Source organism: Hordeum vulgare, chromosome 4H (assembly GCF_904849725.1).
Source record: "Hordeum vulgare subsp. vulgare chromosome 4H, MorexV3_pseudomolecules_assembly, whole genome shotgun sequence".
Classification (NCBI taxonomy): domain Eukaryota; kingdom Viridiplantae; phylum Streptophyta; class Magnoliopsida; order Poales; family Poaceae; genus Hordeum; species Hordeum vulgare.
In genome coordinates this window covers 565,529,654-565,548,842 of record NC_058521.1, presented here as the reverse complement: position 1 = coordinate 565,548,842, position 19,189 = coordinate 565,529,654, and the positions used below count along the sequence as shown (strand labels likewise).

General features: G+C 41.0%; 1 protein-coding gene across 1 annotated transcript; it reads right to left on the bottom strand.

Annotated features, from left to right (window-relative positions):
• Positions 1–1,828: 1,828 nt before the first annotated feature.
• LOC123450765 lies at positions 1,829–2,451 on the bottom strand. The gene is made up of 2 exons (XM_045127866.1): positions 2,128–2,451; positions 1,829–2,047 (listed from the first exon to the last, which is right to left on the bottom strand). The coding sequence occupies exons 1-2, from the start codon at positions 2,449–2,451 to the stop codon at positions 1,829–1,831; spliced, it is 543 nt and encodes a 180-aa protein (XP_044983801.1).
• Between the last annotated feature and the right edge of the window lie 16,738 nt (positions 2,452–19,189).

Sequence of the window (19,189 nt, the reverse complement as noted above, 5' to 3'; positions counted from 1 at the left end):
CATTTTATGGCGCATACTCTTTCGTGGCAATAGTAAATTGTGGCAACAGACTATGGCAACAATCCTTATTTTCGTGGCATTAAGAATTTTTCCATGAACCACTACACTTGTGGCATTAACTTATCTCAACAAATATTTCATTCATCGTAACAGGAAATTGCAACAAAATCATGTTGGTGGTGATAAATAGGTATCGCAGCGGATGAAATGTTTGCAGCGAGAAACTATTGCGACAATTTACACATTTCGTGGTGATAGTGTATTTCAACAAAACTTAGCTTGGTGGCACAAAATAGTTATCGCATCGACCAACATGTCTATAGCGAGAAGCTACCGCGACAATGTAAACTTTCGTGGTTATACTCTGTTTCAACAAAACTTGCTTTTGTCGCGCCACACAGTTATTGCATCATGGAAAAAATTGTGGTGCCAAAGCTATTGCGACAATATAAAGTGCTCTGTTGCAACACTATATTTTTCGTTGTGCAAAAATGTGGCAACCAAAAGTGGATCGTGGTAATAGCCTATTGCAACCATTAAAAAGATATGCCATTCAATTACACTATTCAAATCCGTACATATAATAGATTCATAAATCTCATAATTCTCATAGCAAACCATCAAATGAAACTGGCCCAGCCATCCTAGTTAAGTGCCAAGACTAAATTGTGCGTGGTCTCGAGTCTAGTCCAGGTGGTTCTTTGGATCCTCCGTTATCCCGAGTCCAGTCCAACTAGTTATTTGGAAACTACACTCAAGAAATCAAAAAAATTCTAGTTAATGAGCCCAACATAACATACATCATACAATTATTCCAACCATTGTTAAAAATAAATGTCTTCGTGCTAACTGGATTGATATCGTGTTAGCAAACATGTACTAAAAGCAGGGCGGTTCTGTGATTTTGGGGGGCGAGGGCGAAACCATCACTCGGGGCCGCTTAATATAAATGTCATAGCAATAATAATCAGTGTATATATATGTTTAAGTTTCTAACAATAAACACTTGGGATCTACTTGTTTAATGTTCTAAGAATAAACACTTGTGATCTATGTGGCCGCAGTTTCACGAGTACCCCAAGGTATATATGATGGCTCATGAAGAAAATCTATCACAATATATACTTACAAATGCAAAACTATGTTTACTGTGAGTCTATACTCTATACCTTAACCACATGAGTAGATGTACCAAAAAGGTCGATTCATAGGTGAGTCTCACTCCATAAATTTTCCTAGAAGAAATTTTTATATAAAAAGTAGAGTACTTCTTAGACTGATTATGGGATTTTTTTATTTTAAATATATAGAAGTATCCAAGGAATTAAGGTAAACAAGAAAACCGATATGAATATTATGGAAACGATTATTTCATACCTAAAAAATCATATGGACGGTACTGCAATAATGCAAAATTATTCTAATCTAGTTGTACAAATGATCAAACTAAGAGTAAATTACCCTAATTTACGATGGCATTGCACGGTCGTCTAAAACCTAGTCTTTAAGATCAACATGTGGAACATTATTATGGTTTTTATCTCTATGAGATCTGCACTAGATAGTCAAACTGCAGAAAAAAAAACGGTTGATGCTACAGCTGCGTCCCAGTTTCCATGTGGTAGCCAAGGTACTGAGGTTACTGCATTCTTGAGAGTGGTCCCCTAGAGTGTATGGCTTCCACTATTGATTTAAGTTGTGGCTCGATGTATAATTTTAGTTAAGTTCATGTCCTACCTAGCACATATTCGGTTTTTGTTCAAGTTATGACTCGATGCAACAACAACACATGGTAAAAAAGAAGAAGAAGCTAGATAATTATAAAGGTCTATGACGTATAAAATGCAGGTGAAAATGAAGAGAAAGCAAAGTTGTGACTTACAATTGCTTTAAACATTCGAGAGTTCCTTGTTGAAGCATGTATGAGCGCATTTGAAGAAATAACAGTTGGCCTTGGACCTGCAGCCTTATTAGGACTAGGTCTCTGTAAAAGAGTATTTTGGAAGTTTGGATTACTATTTTCTTTGCCAATCCTGTTCGTAAACACCTGTAAATAGAAGTGCACTTTTAACAATGCAAGTAACCAACATAAATCTTAAGAGGTTTGAAGCATATGCATGTAATCACCTGTTGGGTTCCCATCTGTTTGCTGAATTCTGCAAACTTTGCCATCATGTTTTTTTCAAATTTCAATCTTGATGTTCGCTCCGCTTCCAACAATCTTTCCCTTTCAGCACGCTCTTCTTTTAACTTCCCCTCAAGTTGTTCTCTCTTAGCGCGCTCCAAGTTAATAATCTCTTGTGTGTTTGCACGCTCAGCTTGTAGTTGATCTTGTAAATCATTGACCTGGTGGCTGAGCTCAGAGTTTCGCTGCTGGAAGGCTGCTGTAGCACGAGCTTGCTCTTCAATCTGGATACGAAACCTTTCAGAACCAGTTGACGGTTTGGCCATGTATCCGTACCCACGAGGCTGCGATGACTTGCATTGCAGAGTGCCTTTGTATGTGGTCTGGAAAAAATGTTTCTTTGCTCATCTGAAAGTGGACCTTGAGTTTCAGTCTCCTTGTTTTTAAACTCTTCACATGCTCTGTCCTAAAAATGGAAAGAACAATTATAAATATGGCATTAATATTGACACTATAAAAGATGAAACAAGAATAACATGATCCAACGCATGAATAACCCCAGCTGATGATGAAGCATGTGTGAAGGCTTGTCTTGATTTGGAGGACTTGAAAATTAGGAAGGACCAGCATCCAAAGCCCGGTAAGCATAAGTATGAAATAAAGAAAGGTTGCTAGACTTTAAAAAGGGAAGAGAATATAATGCTCCTCAAGTTTCTGCAAAGCATTAAGATGCCTGATGGCTATGCTTCACACATTAAGCGATGTGTGGTCCTTGATAAGTGCAAGATTAGTGGACTCAAAACTCATGACTGCCATGTTATATTTCAGAAACTTCTTCCTATTGCGTTGCGCAAGCTTTTGCCAGATAATGTTGTTAACCCATTGCTTCAGCTGAGTAAATTATTTTCTAATTTATGCTCCAAGGAGTTAAGGGATGAAGATTTGGAGAAGTTGATCAAAACAATTCCAGAAACTCTATGTCAGCTCGAGATGATCTTTCCACCAGCATTCTTTGATATTATGATGAATCTCCCAATTCATCTTGCTGAAGAGGCCTGGTTGGGAGGGCCTGTCTTGTATAGATGAATATATCCAATTGAGCGATACTTGCGCTCAAAGGATATGTGTGTAACAAGGCTCAACCAGAAGGTTCTATTGCAGAGGGGTACATACTTGAAGAGTGCATGACTTTTTGCAGCCGATTCCTTGATGGAATGCCTACCAAGCTAAGTCAGTCTGAACGTCATGAAGATGGAGGTACAGATCAACCACCAACAGGGATTAGCATAATGAGTACAGTTGATTACTCCAAGAAAGGTTTTGTTTGTGAATCATTCTCTTTGGCTGAGATTAATAGAGTGAGGCATTTCATAATAACAAACTGTGAGGAAAATGCGCCATGGATTGAGTAAGCATACTTGTGTATTTATTTCACATCGTGATATGCATTAATAATTTATTTTCAACTAAAATAATTTCTCATTGAAGTGAACATCTTGAGGAGCTCACAAGTAACAATTCTCCTAATCCTCAGAAACAGCACAAGGAAGAGTTTATTGGCTGGTTTGAGAGACGGGTAAGTTTATTTCGCATTTTCACTAGTGTTCCTCATAATAATGTATCAACGCTGTACATTACACTCACACATATTCTATTCGATGAAACAGATCACAGAACTCCACAATGATGGCAAGGTTAGGAGTCTTATTTATGCACTAGCTAAAGGACCTGATCACCTAGCTCGTGTATACAACCGTACAATTTTGAATGGATATTTTTTTCGGAATTCCTATATAGAGAAGGATTTAAGTACCCAAAATAGTGGCATCGTAGTTAAGGGCGATGCAACCACGGGCAATATTAATTATTAGGGGGTGATCAAGAAAATCATATTTCTTGACTTTCCTCCTGATAAGGAGTTGTTCTATTCCAGTGTGATTGGTTTGATGTGCCTCCTTCCAATAGAACTGAGATTAAGGGGTATAAGAAGGACACCAAATATGGAATTATGGAACTCGACACTACTCTACACAGATTCAAGGGGGATCCTTACATTCTAGGCCTCCAAGCTCAACTAGTTTTCTATATGAGAGATGTGAAGAACCTTGATTGGGTAGCTGTTATTAAAATGAATCCACGCAATTTGTTTGCTCCTTCTGTTTTAAATGGTGTTGGACTTGATGAAGCTGTTGAAGATGATGAAGGTGGTGAGGCAGATGTAATGGATGTCATAGATGCAGAAATTACAGTGCCAAAGATTACACTACCTGAAAATACCACTAGTTGGAGTAGAAATGATGACGAAGGATCAAGCGTTGATGTTTCAGTCATAACAAATATAAAACCTGTTCAGTTTGAAGATGTTCAATTCGAATCTGATGATGATATAGATGATGATGAGACTTACGTAAATGATGGCCACGTTGCTCCTTTGGGAGAAGAAGAATTGGATGATGACGAGGGGTTCTTTGTGTAGACTTAAATCTCTTGGTAAGGTGCTTTTCACATGTTAAAGCCATGAATATAAATTCCTGAACTTTTTTATGGTTACCTACGAGTGGTATCTCTTCTGAAGTTTGATATGATGTGAAACAGGTTCAAACACGATGCACATGCATAGTGTCATCTGTCGTGGCGAATGGGAACAGAAGCTAGTGCTCAGCGCTAACAGTTTGGTGATGAAGAGAAGATAAGAGAAGATAAGAGTAGTTGCGGAAGTGTAATATCATGGATGTTTTTATTTTAGCGTTGTTTCTATTTTGATAGTGATGCTATGTACACACTGTTGCTATGAAATTGTGGTCTGTTAGTGTTGTTACTATTTTCATTATTTTTTCGTGAACTTATGCTCTTTTGTGTGAACCATCTGTACAAGTATGACTGCTAATTCTTTTGTGTTGTAATGCTGAAAGATGAGTTAGATATCTCGCTGAGATGGTTTGTTATACCCTACTAAAATTTTGTGTCATATGTCCTTATATATATATACATATGTGTGTGTGTATATAAATATATATGGACTGTTGTTTTATACTCCTCGGTGTACATACTCCCATCTTTAGTGGAGGCGTGGAAGACTCTGTTGTAACAAACTAACTGTATTAAAATTAAGAAAGAAGGTTAATCTCCATTGCATGCAAAACAACACCCATAAAGTTAGGAACGTTGACGCGATGCTAATTTTAGAGCCGTCTACATGCTTATCTAAAAAAGTAGTGTGTGCTAGTAAACCAAACGAGTGTATACTACTTCCGTTTGAACCTTGATGTATTTACTAGTACTTCATGACCTATACTTACTTTTTTAAAGAGTATATACTGCTTGCAATTTAAGAATATATTTTAAAGCAGTATATACTACTTGGTAATGATTATACTTTTTCTTCTTCTCAAAGGAGTATATAATGTTCTTTTGAAAGGAAGCAATATACATTTTACTCTCCGATTTTCACAGAAGTATGTACTTCAATTTTTTATGACACTACATACTATATTTTTTCAAAGGAATCGATATGCATTTTCCCGTCACCATCAGACTGCAACTTTGAAGTTTTGCTTCAAGTGATGTTAACCTTGGGGTATACGATATCTACAGCGAGGCCACTATATTGTCACCAACACATGCATATCCGAGTGGTGTGAATCTGCTTCTGCACCCTAGAGGGCGTGAGTACCAATCCTTTTACCACTTTGTTTTTTATTTCTATCCCACAAGTCCTTGTTTTAGGGAGAAAACACCCTAGTTCCAAAATAAAATATGCAGTCCTATCAGAAAAATAAAATTGATATTTTTAGCAGAAAATTTGTTATATCCATTTGTAAACTTTGTTCATTGTTTTGGTTAATTAAAATTTATGCAATTAATAAATACTTTAATTTCTCCTTAAAACTTGCAAAAATCTTCACTTAATATCTATAAATCCGAATATTAATTATATGTCTATAATTAAGACGAAAATGCAGATATGTTCTATTGTTCCTTTTTGCATCACTAGGGGATTGTTGCAGCATGATGTAGATATTACCATGATTAAACAATTTGTCGCAATATATAATAGTTATTGCAACACAATGAAGGTGAGGCAAAACGTCGTCCTATTACAACCAATACATGTTTTGTTGCAATACGAAGCCATTTTTTTGCAACAATGTCTATTTCTAGTGCCTCACTTCAAAATTGTTGCAATATGCGCGAGAATATTACCACAAATATTTACTTTGTCGCATTACCTAAGTCTCTATCACAACAAAATGACTAATCCCATCAATGAAACTTATTTGTTGCAATATCACTGCCATATTACAACGGTGATCCAGTTTGTGGCAATACACGATTTCTATTGCAACAAAACGGAGTACCTAGAGCGACAAAACTGAAAAGTGGCAATATGTAGGGCATATTACCACGAACTGAAAGTTTGTGGTAATATACCGTTTTATTGCCACGAAATATAGTCGTAGAAATATATTTGGTTGCAATAGACCGTATTCCTTGTAGTGCCATGAGGCCCCTTGGGGCGTGAAACCCCTCCCGATGGTCCCCGGCACCCCTACCAGCACTCCCGGTACACTACCGATGAGCCCGAAACTTTTTCGGTGACCAAAACAAGACTTCCTATATATCAATCTTTACCTCCGAACCATTCCAGAGCTCCTCGTGACGTCTGGGAACAACCATCTGTCACCAACACCTATAATTCAACTATATCGAAACGTCACCGAACGTTAAGTGTGCAGATCCTGCGGGTTCGAGAACTATGCAGACATGACCTGAGACATTCTCTGGTCAATAACCAATAGCAGGACCTGGATGTCCATATTGGCTCCTACATATTCTACGAAGATCTCTATCGGTTGAACTTCTATGTCAAGGATTCAGTTAATCCGATATGTTGTTCCCTTTGTCCTTCGGTATGTTACTTGCCCGAGATTCGATCGTCGGTATCTCCATACCTAGTTTAATCTTGTTACCGACAAGTATATTTACTCGTTCCGTAATACAAGATCCCGTAACTAACTCCTTAGCTACATTTCTTGCAAGGCTTGTTGTGATGTTGTATTACCGAGTGGGCCCCGAGATACCTCTTCGTCACACGGAGTGACAAATCCCAGTCTTGATCCATGTCAACCCAACAGACACGTTTGGAGATACCTGTAGAGCACCTTTATAGTCACCCAGTAACGTTGCGACGTTTGATACACACAAGGTATTCCTACGGTGTCCGGGAGTTTCATAATCTCATGGTCATAGGAACAGATACATTGACATGCAGAAAAAACAGTAGCAATAAACTGACACGATCATATGCTAAATTTATAGTTTGGGCCTTGTCCATCACATCATTCTCCTAATGACGTGATCCCGTTATCAAGTGACAACACTTACCTATGGCCAGGAAACCTTGACCATGTTTGATCAGCGAGCTAGTCAACTAGAGGCTCACTAGGGACAGTGTGTTGTCTATGTATCCACACATGTATTTGAGTTTCCAATCAATACAATTCTTGCATGGATAAAAAATGATTATCATGAACAAGGAAATATAATAATAACCAATTTATTATTTCCTCTAGGGCATATTTCCAATAGTCTCCCACTTGCACTAGAGTCAATAATCTAGTTCACATCACTGTGTGATTGTAATGAATGTAACACCCATACAGTTCTAGGGTTCGATCATGTCTTGCTTGTGAGAGAGTTTTTTCTAGTCAATAGATCTGAACCTTTCAGATCCGTGTGTGATTTACAAATGTCATCCTATAGATGCTACTATGTGCCATTTGGAACTATTCCAAATGACTGCTCCACTATATGAATCTGGTTTACTACTCAGAGTTATTTGGATTAGTGTCAAAGCTTGCATCGACGTAACCCTTTACGACGAACTCTTTAATCACCTCCATAATCAAGAAAAATTCCTCAGTCCACTATTTACTAAGGATAACCTTGACCGCTGTTCGGTGGTTCAATCCTGGATCACTCTTTGTGCCCCTTGATAGATTCGTGGCAGGGCACACATCAGGTGCGGTACACAACATGGCATACTTTAGAGCCTACGGCTAAGGCATAGGGGACGACCTTCATCCTTCCTCTTTATTCTTCTGTGGTCGGGCTTTGAGTCTTACTCAAATTCAGACCTTACAACACAACCAAGAACTCCTTCTTTGCTGATCTATTTTGAACTCCTTCAAAAACTTTTCAAGGTATGCATTTCATTGAAAGTTTTTTTATCAAGCATTTTGATCTATATCCATAGGTCTTGATGCACAATGTTCAAGTAGCTTAATCTAGGTTTTCCTTTGAAAAAACACCTTTCAAACCACCCTTTATGCTTCCCATAAATTCTACATTACTTCCGATCAACAATATGTCAACCACATATACTTATCAGAAATTCTATAGTGCTCCCACTCACTTCTTTGGAAATGCAAGTTTCTCATAAACCTTGTATAAACCCAAAAGGTTTGATCATCTCATCAAAGCGTATATCCAACTCTGAGATGTTTACTCCAGTCCTTAGAAGGATCGCTAGAGCTTGCATACTTGTTAGCATCCTTAGGATCGAAAAACCTTCTGGTTGTATCACATACAGTATTTCCTTAAGGAAACTGTCGAGGAAACAATGTTTTGACATCCATCCGCAAAATGCAGCAACTGCTAACATAATTCCAACAGAATTTTTAGCATCGCTACGAGTGAGAAAGTCCCATCGCAGTCAATTCCTTGAACTTGTCGGAAACTTCTTTGCAACAAGTCGAGCTTTCTTAAATGGTGACTTTCACCATCATTGTCTGTCTTCTTTCAAAGATCCATCTGTACTTAATAGTCTGACGACCATCAAGTAGTTCTTTCAAAGTCTACACTTTGTTTTATACACGGATCCTCTCTCGGATTTCATGGCCTCCAACCATTTGTCGGAATCCGGGCTCACCATCGCTTCTCCATAGCTTGTAGGTTGATTGTTGTTCAACAACATGACCTCCAAGACATGGTTATCGTACCACTCTGTAGCAGCACGCGACCTTGTCGACCTACGAGGTTTGTAGTAACTTGATTCAAAGCTTAATGATCATTATCATCAGTTTCTAGTTCAATTGGCGTAGGCACCCCAAGAATAACTTCCTGTGCCCTGCTACACACTAGTTGAAGTGACGGTTCAATAACCTCGTCAAGTTCCACCACCCTCCCACTCAATTCCTTCAAGAAAAACTTTTCCTCGAGAAAGGACCCGTTTCTAGAAACAAACACTTTGCTTCCGGGTCTGAGATAGGAGGTACACCAACTGTTTTGGGTGTCCTATGAAGATGCATTTATCCGCTTTCCGTTCGAGCTTATCATGCTGAAACTTTTCCACATAAGCATCGCAACCCCAAACTTTTAAGAAACGACAGCTTAGGTTTCTCCAAACCGTAGTTCATACGGTGTCATCTCAACGGAAATACGTGGTGCCCTATTTAAAGTGAATGCAGTTGTCTCTAATGCATAACCCATAAACGATAATAGTAATTCGATAAGAGACATCATAGTATGCACCATATCAAATAGGGTGTGGCTATGACGTTCGGACACACCATCACACTATGGTGTTCTAGGTGGCATGAGATGTGAAACAATTTTCACATTTGTCTTAATTGTGTACCAAACTCGCAACTCAGATATTTATCTCTATGATCATATCATAGACATGTTACCCTCTTGTCACGACGATCTTCAAATTCACTCTGAAACTACTTGAACCTTTCAATAATTCATACGTGTGTTTCATCAAGCAAATACACTAGTATCTACTCAAATCATCTGTGAAGTAAGAACATAACGATATCCACTGCGTGCCTCAACACTCATTGCAATGCATACATCCAAATGTATTACTTCCAATAAGTTACTTTCTAGTTCCATCTCACTGGAAAACGAGGCCTTCAGTCATCTTGCCCATGTGGTATGATTTGCATGTCTCAAGTGATTCAAACTTAAGTGAGTCCAAACGATCCATCTGCATGGAGTTTCTTCATGTGTTTATACCAATAGGTAAGGTTTGCATGTCTCAAACATTTCAAAAATGAGTGAGTATAAAGATCCATCAGCATGGAGCTTCTTCATGTATTTTATACCAATATGACTCAAGCGACAGTGCCACAAGTAAGTGGTGCTATCATTACTACTTTGTATCTTTTGGCATCAATATTATGAACATGTGTAGCACTATGATTGAGATTCAATAAACCATTGAAGGCATTTATTCAAGCAAATATAATAACCATTATTCTCTTTAAATGAATAATATATTGCAATAAACACGATCCAATCATGTTCATGCTCAATGCAAACACCAAATAATAATTATTTTGGTTTAACACCAATCCCGATGGTAGAGGGAGCGTGCGATGTTTGCTCACATCAACCTTAGAATTACTTCCAACAAACATCGTCACCTTACCATTGCTACTATCCTTATAATCCGTAGCTAGAATTTCGAGTTACTAACACTTAGCAACTGAACCGGTATCTAATACCCTGGTGCTACTATGAGTACTAGTAAGATACAGATCAATATCAGATATATCCAATATACTTTTGTTGACTTTGCCAGCCTTCTCATCTACCAAGTATCTAGGGTAGTCCCGCCTTAGTGACCGTTCCCCTCATAATAGAAGCACTTAGTCTCTGGTTTGGGTTCAACCTTGGGTTTCTTCACTAGAGCAGCAACTCGTTTGTTGTTTCATGAAGTATCCCTTCTTTCCCTTGACCTTCTTGAAACTAGTGGTTTTACTAACCATCAACAATTGATGCTCCTATTTGATTTCTACTTTCGCGATGTCAAACATCGTGAATAGCTTAAGGATCATCATATCTATCCTTGATATGTCATAGTTCATCACGAATCTCTAGTAGCTTGGTGGCAGTGACTTTGGAGAACCATCACTATCTCATCTAGAAGATTAACTCCCACTCAATTCAAGGGATTGTAGCACTTAGACAATATGAGCACATGCTCAACGATTGAGCTTTTCTCCCTTACTTTGTAGACAAAGAATCTTGTCGGAGGTCTCATACCTCTGAACAAGGGCACGAGCATGAAATACCAATTTCATATCTTGGAACATCTCGCATGTTCCGTGACGTTTCAAAACATCTTCGGTGCCTCAATTCTAAGCCGTTTAAGCATTACGCACTGAACTATCATGTAGTCATCAAAAAAACGTGTATGTCAGATGTTCGTAACATCGACAGACAACGCTCGAGGTTCAGCACAACGAGTGGTGCATTAAGGACATAAGCCTTCTGCGCAGCAATGAGGACAATACTCAGTTTAGGACCCAGTCCGCATAATTGCTACTATCATCTTTCAACTAAATTTTCTCTAGGAACATGTCAAAAACAATAGAGCTACAACGCAAGCTACAACATAATTTTCAAAGAACTTTTGACTATGTTCATGATAATTGAGTTTAGCTAATCATATTACTAATATTTCCCACTCAAAATAGACATCCCTCTAGTCATTCGAGTGGCGCATGATCCAAACCCACTAACTCAAGTCCGATCATCACGTGAGTTGAGTATAGTTTGAGTGGTGAACATCTCCATGTTGATCATATCAACTATATGATTCATGCTCGACCTTTCGGTCTCTTGTGTGCCGAGGCCATGTCTGTACATGTTAGGCTCGTCATGTTTAACCCGAGTGTCTACGCGAAAATGAATTTGACTTGAGTTCATATTTCTTCTTGAAGGGGTATTGGACAATATTTTGAAGGAATTTTTGTTAGGGTAATTTCTGTTGTTCTCAAACACATGTCCACAAATTGTAAAGTCTTTTCTGAGATAGTCTTCACAATTGCATTAGTGTCAAACCAGCTCAACAACATTGCACGACGGCTGCCGACCTGCGCTAGACAGATCATCACTTCGTCGAGCCGAGGTCAACCACATCGAATCATCACCTCGACAAACCGACCAAGAGTTCGGTATTGGGAGGATCAAATAATCATCAAGAGAACCTTGCTGCCCTTTGGATTGCATGGGTTGGGTGCACCACTGCTTCATCAAGATAGCATTACCCGTGATACAAATTCCAACGTGCATCGGTATTGCCGTGTCATCACTTCTTCAAGACGACATCCAACACACCGACCTGCTTCTACACGTAGGATATCATGGGAGCTCTAGCGCCACCTTATTGACCTCCTCCGTCACCTCGACCAGACCGAGGGCTTCCTCATGTCTTCATCAACCTCCTTCGAGGACTTCAGCGTCACCGGCCAACCAACTTCGTCACCTCGGATGGACCATGGATTCAGCTCTACACGTCAATCATGCTGCATCGCCACTTCATCAAGCCGAGCTCTTCACTTGGGCACCTCGGGACCGGCTTGGGGGTTGGGACCTCGACCCGCCGCAAGGTCGGCCCTTGTGATCAACCCCGAGCACATTGACCAGCTAAGTCGCTTTCATGCTCAACTTTTTTTCAATTTTTGTATTTTGTTTAGTTTTACCAATCGTTATATTTGTATTAAACAAAAAAGTTGTTAGTGAAAAACTATGATTGTTAGAAACACTTCTTTTTCCCATGTTAACTGGGGGCGCTTAAATTGATATGAGTTGTTTTACAATACATGTGTTTTCTTCTTGGTCATTCCAAACTCTTTTTCTACCACTCCTTTCTTGACCTGAGTGTGTGGTCAGCAGCCGGATAGCCTGGTTTCTCTTTAAAGACGCTCGAGTTTAGTTCATTAAACTGGCCTAAGAAGCACTCCAGCTTCGAGATAGGAGATTGAAGCCGAAGGCTGCCCGCTTAAAGTCTTGAGATCGGATGTGTCATGATAAAGAGTGATAGAAGCATAAACTAATTTTAAGACCAATTTTTGGATTGGCACCAAGAAACTTGATTCAGTTCAGACGTAAAGTTTTTGTGAATTTTTTTGGTATTATGGATTTTATGTCACCTTTAACCTATTTTTACATTTTTTTTTCTTTCAAGAGGCAGGACATCCTCTTGTTCAAGGTGTTCTGGGTGGTTGTTCCGCTCGGGAAATCTCTTTTGATCCGTAGTTTGGCATCTTCCTTGCCGAGCTGCACCTCAGTGTTGTGAAAACAAACTCAATGGATGAACTAGTTCCCGAGGAGATACGTGTTGGGGAACGTTGCATGGGAAACAAAAAAAATCCTACGCACATGAAGACCAATCATGGTGATATTCATCTACGAGAGGGAGATTTGATCCACATACCCTTGTAGATCGCTAAGCGGGAAGGTTAAGAAACGCGATTGATGTAGTGGTATAGCTTCATGATTCAAATCACCGTCGTCCCATGATCCGTCCCGCGATCCGTTCCGATCTAGCGCCGAACGGAGGGCACCTCCGCGTTCAGCACACGTATAGCTCGATGACGATCTCGGCCTTCTTGATCTAGCAAGAGAGATGGAGAAGTAAATGAGTTCTCCGGCAGTGTGACGGCGCGCCGGTGGTGGTGATGATCTACTCCTGCAGGGCTCTGCCCGAGCTCCGCAGAAATCCGCTCTAGATGAAGAACTACGTGGGGTATAGGTTTGCGTTGCACGTGGCAAAGTTGTGTCTCAAAAGCCCTAAAACCACCAATATCACGTGGGGTATAGGAGGGGCGGGGAGGGGCTAGCCTTGAGGCTAAAGGGAGCCTCAAGGGCGCCGGCCAAGGAGGGGGAGGAGGACTCCCACCCCAATTCGGTTTGGGGGAAGGAGTCCACTCCTTCCTTCCCACCTCCCTCTTTCCTTTTTTTCCTTTGAATTTTTCTTCTTCTACGCCATAGCTCACTTGGGCTGGCCTCACCAGCCCACTAAGGGCTGGTGCGCCACCCTAGTTCTACTTGGATCACTACTGGGTGGGTGGGCCCCTCCCGGTGAATACCTGGAACCCATTCGTCACTCCTGGTACACTGCCGGTAATGCCCGAAATCTTTCCGTGACCAAATGAAACCATCCTATATATCAATCTTCATTTCCGGACCATTTCGGAAACCCTCATGACGTCCGTGATCTCATCCGGGACTCCGATCAACCTTCGGTCACAAACACATATAACTCAACTATACTAAAACATCATCGAACCTTAAGTGTGCAGACCCTGCGGGTTCGAGAACTATGTAGACATGACCCGAGAGACTCCTCGGTCAATATCCAATAGCAGGACCTGGATGTCCATATTGGATCCTACATATTCTATGAAGATCTTATCAGTCGAACCTCTGTGCCAAGGATTCATATAATTCTGTATATCATTCCCTTTGTCCTTCGGTATGTTACTTGCCTGAGATTTGATCGTCGGTATCCCTATACCTATTTCAATCTCGTTACCGACAAGTCTCTTTACTCATTCCGTAATACAAGATCCCGTGACTTTACACTTGAGTCCTATTGCTTGCAAGGCTTGTATGTGATGTTGTATTACCGAGTGGGCCCCGAGATACCTCTCCGTCACATGGAGTGACAAATCCTAGTATTGATCCATGCTAACTCAATGGACACCTTCGGAGACACCTGTAGAGCACATTTATAGTCACCCAGTAACGTTGTGACGTTTGATACACACAAGGTATTCCTTCGGTGTCGGTGAGTCACATGATCTCATGGTCATAGGAATGAATACTTGACACGCAGAAAACAATAGCAACAAAATGACACGATCACACGCTACATTTATAATTTGGGTCTTGTCCATCACATGATTCTCCTAATGATGTGATCCCGTTATCAAGTGACAACACTTGTCTATGATCAGGAAACCTTGACCATCTTTGATCAACGAGCTAGTCAACTAGAGGCTTACTAGGGGCAGTGTTTTTTCTATGTATCCACACATGTATTTGTATTTCCAATCAATACAATTATAGCATGGATAATAAACGATTATCATGAACAAAGAAATATAATAATAACTAATTTATTATTGCCTCTAGGGCATATTTCCAACAATACGATCCTAGGGTCGTCCATGTTTCCCAACCCAAGTCTCGGTGGCTACTGGTTAAAAAACTCGTTAGAAAATAAATTACACCAATCAAACAATCCACAAAAATCAGCCCATAGTAGAGGTGGTACATCACCTCGGAAGCAGTCCAACATAAAGCTCGGATGCAAAAAGACACCTCGAATGTAGTCCGGCGTTGGAGCTCGGATGCAAGAGGACATCACCGCATGGGGAACACTTCGAACCCGAGGTGTGGCGTAAAAAATAACAAGGCATTGAAAAAGTCCGAGAACTTAAATGGGCTCCTCGGATGCCCAACGTGTGAAATCTTTGGATTCTCCTCGATGATCCTCAAGATCAACGATAGCCAGATTTGTTGAACCAGTTTTTAAGACCGACGAGCGAAGGCGAAGAACTATTCGTAAGAAACGAGTAGTGTCCCCAACTTGAAGACTGGTTCAAGGGGCTACTGATGGTGTCGAGGACTAGGGGTACTCACCACATCATCTCCCGCCTAGTGGGTCAGGCCGAGGACCCTTATGACGGTTTACTAATGGACCACTTCGGACAGCCCATGACATATACGAAGAAGATTCCACAAAATGTGGTGATCAAGACAAGGACTCCTCTCCACTGACGTGCCGACTAGGACTCCTGTTATCGTAGGCCTCTTGTGCATTATATAAGCCGAGGCTAGGCTCGTCAATAGAGTATTAGACACATGAACAAAATCATTATCATACCTATCTAGGGTTTAGTTCATCTGATCTCATACACACATCAATATAATAAAGCAAGACATAGGGTGTTACCTCTTCGAGAGGGCCTGAACCTGGGTAAATATTGACCCTGCGTTTTCCTGTTCCCCATTGATCCAAGATCCACAACTTGGGACCCCCTACTCGAGATCTACCGGTTTTGACACAAGCATCAATCATGATGAAACATGCATTATAAACCATGGTAGAATGACATGTATTTGTAACAAAATTTCAAAAATAGAATGAGATGTATTCAACAACACAGGGGTAAAATATGTACCAAATTTTAATTGGGAGAGGGGTGAGAACGAGAAGTATTGCTCTGAAATATTTAATGATATTTCCATAAATGTTATGGGTGCGGTATTTCCAATTTGGGAATTCCATCTCGTAAAGTGGGTGATTAGTTGGGTTTCTTATCATCACATTAATTGACTTGATCAATGACCGGATGAATCTATGAGATGTGGCTATTTTAGTAATCATATTTTAATGCATGACAAATAAAAAATTCAATTAATGATACATGACAGGGATTAGAAAATAGGGTTATTTTGAGCTAATTTTTGGTATTGTTAAAACAATGACTTTTACCTCAAAGATGGGAAAATAACTCATCACACTACCCACTTAAATTGTATGCCATCATCTGATAGGGGTTCATCCCGCTTCTTCCAGATCTAATTTAAAGAAGGGGTCAATACATGCATATATATGAATGAAACTCAACACAATTGATGGTAATATATAAAATAAAATTGTGAATATTATTTACGAACTTCAAATTGTTCGTCAGAGATGCCCCGCCCAAAGGTCGAGAGGCGAATGAACTCGCATACGTAGTATCTCATTTTTCAGTCCCAACTACCTGGTACAAACACTTTACGAGAATAGAGTTCAATCAAACTTATAAGCAAGCATGGTAATGATATATTGATGAAAATTTGAATCAATTAGAGATGCGCGGAACTAGCTAGTACTACTTACTGGGGGTGCATAAATTGCAACTCTTTCTTTAGACTGGGAGCAAGCTTGATGAACTTCTTCCAAACCCTGCCAGGCAAAGAAAATGATTACTTGATATCAGGAAATTAACGAAAGTTGCATGCCAGTATGGTCTCGGTATTGAGTGAACTTTCTTCTTGAGCATTGTAGTCATGTCCGCATAACCCTCGGGATCTTTACGTCTCGAGTCTAAGACATTTACTTTTGCCCCGTCAAACTTAAAAGACAACAGAATAAAGTGGTAACTACGCACGCATATATTACTCATCATTTACATTTACTTAACCTCGAGTAAGCGAAACCGAGTATACAAAGAAGACATCAACACTTACTTGAAGTTGTAAGGAAAGAGTATTTCCCTTTTGTTTTGATTTGCAAGCAACGACTTTAGCAACTTAACCTCGGTTTCTTTGGTTTCATTTCGTACCAACAATACATTTACCGATTCTGGGCTAATGAACCCAACGTCGAAGATTCCTACTTTTTTTAATTCGACAATCTTCAATCTCCATAATATATATAGTGAGGATAATTATAGATACATGCAATGAACGAGCTGAGCTAGAGACTTAACTATAGAAGTAATACTTACAAATAGTAGGAAGTCAGGAGTTCTTTGTCGAGGGCCAGATGATTGTATAACTGAAATAACTCCTCAAATTGAACAAGCAGCACTGAAGCTCCAATGAAATGAAGATCTTTTTTCACTCTCATATAGATAGAGTCTTTCCTAGTCTCCCTGAAGATGTTCATGTACCACTCATGCAATTCGTGCATCCTCGGTGTTAGAGGAGGATGACCAGGATTGACGAGAGGCTTCCCGAGCACGTATTCATATGTTTCTTTATTTGTTACCTCAGCTATCTCAAAAATTACTGAATCATTCACATAATCACCAGGATTGGTACCGGGCGGCAACCCCGAATCATTAGCGATGACGATATCACTAGACACCATGAGCGGGGGTCATGATTGCTTCTTCTGTTGCCCGAGCTGGGGAATTGTTTTCCCACTTCTTTGTTTTGCTAACATTGCATCACTGCTAGCCGCCAGAGCGGCGGCGGAGTCTGTCTTCCGCTTGAGAGAAGGAGGAGGAGGCGACATCTTTCTTACTTGTGTAATTTTCGGCGGAGAGGCGGCGATGTTTCTTCCGCCGTTGCGGAGGAGGCGGACTGCTACGACGCGCCAGAGGAGGAGCTGAAGGAGGAGGACTGCTCCGATGCGCCTGAGGATGAGCAGAAGGAGGAGGACTGCTATGACGCGCCTGAGTAGGAGCCAAAGGAGGAGGATTGCTCCGACGCGCTGGAGGAGGAGCCGAAAAATGAGGCGGAGTGCCCCGACGCGCCGGAGGAGGAGTCGAAGAAGGAGGCGGAGTGCCCTCACGCACCGGAGGAGGAGCCGAAGAAGGAGGCGGGCTGCTCCGACACGCCGGAGGAGGAGTCGAAGAAGGAGGCGGAGTGCCCTCATGCGCCGGAGGAGGAGCCGAAGAAGAAGGCGGATTGCCCTCACGCGTCGGAGGAGCCAGAGTGCCGTGATCAGTCGCCGGAGGAGGATGAAGAGTGCCCTGATCACTCGTCGGAGGAGGAGGAGGAGGCGTCCAGTTTGGAAGCTTTATGTACTCCTTCGGCCATAGACATGTACACCTCAAAGCATGAACCAGCTTATTCTCATCTTCACCTATAGGGTGGTCAAGCTCGAGCTCCTCAAATCCCTCCTTCACTTCATCCACCATCACAATAGCAAAGCCACGTGGAATTGGAAGGCAGTGAAAAGTTCCGTTGGATTGAGGAGGTGCAACAACGCCGATAGCAGCCTTGAAAGTGAGGTTCCGAGATTTCGTCAAAATCTCGCAAGGTTGAGACTCCGTGATAGTATCCATAGGGTAGCTATGAGCCGTGAAGTCAGGCTGAACGAGCTCCGTGGAAGCCATGCTGCTTCTCCACTGAGATGGCAGGGTAAATTCTGGGGTAGTTTCGTGCCGCTGAGGTGCTTGGTCGGCAGCTCGCTGGCTCTCAAGTTCCTCTAGAATTTGTAGTCTTGCATTGATCTTCTGCATGTCGCTCAGCTCCAATTTCCTCTTTATCGCTCAGCTTCTGTAACCTGCTGCGTCGGGAAACCCAAAATTCCACGGAACGGAGCCTGGTGTGCCTTGTGTTCGTCCAGGGTGCTCAGCATTCCCTAGGGCCTGAGTTAGCTCGTCCTTCTCTCTTTCGGGAAAGAACTCCCATTCATGCGCTGCGGTGATACACTGCTGAAACTTGTTGATGGGTGTTGCAAGTTGCTCGTCCGTCCAATGACACTCCCGTGTTTCAGGGTCCAAAGTTCCCCCAACCCCGAAGAACCAATTCCTTGAA

Bases quoted from the DNA above. Each gene is read 5' to 3' on its own strand.
- LOC123450765 (XM_045127866.1), bottom strand. From the start codon at position 2,451: ATGGCCAAACCGTCAACTGGTTCTGAAAGGTTTCGTATCCAGATTGAA. The intron at 2,048-2,127 runs GTGATTACATGC...TTCTATTTACAG, and splicing joins AACAGATGGGAACCCAACAG to GTGTTTACGAACAGGATTGG.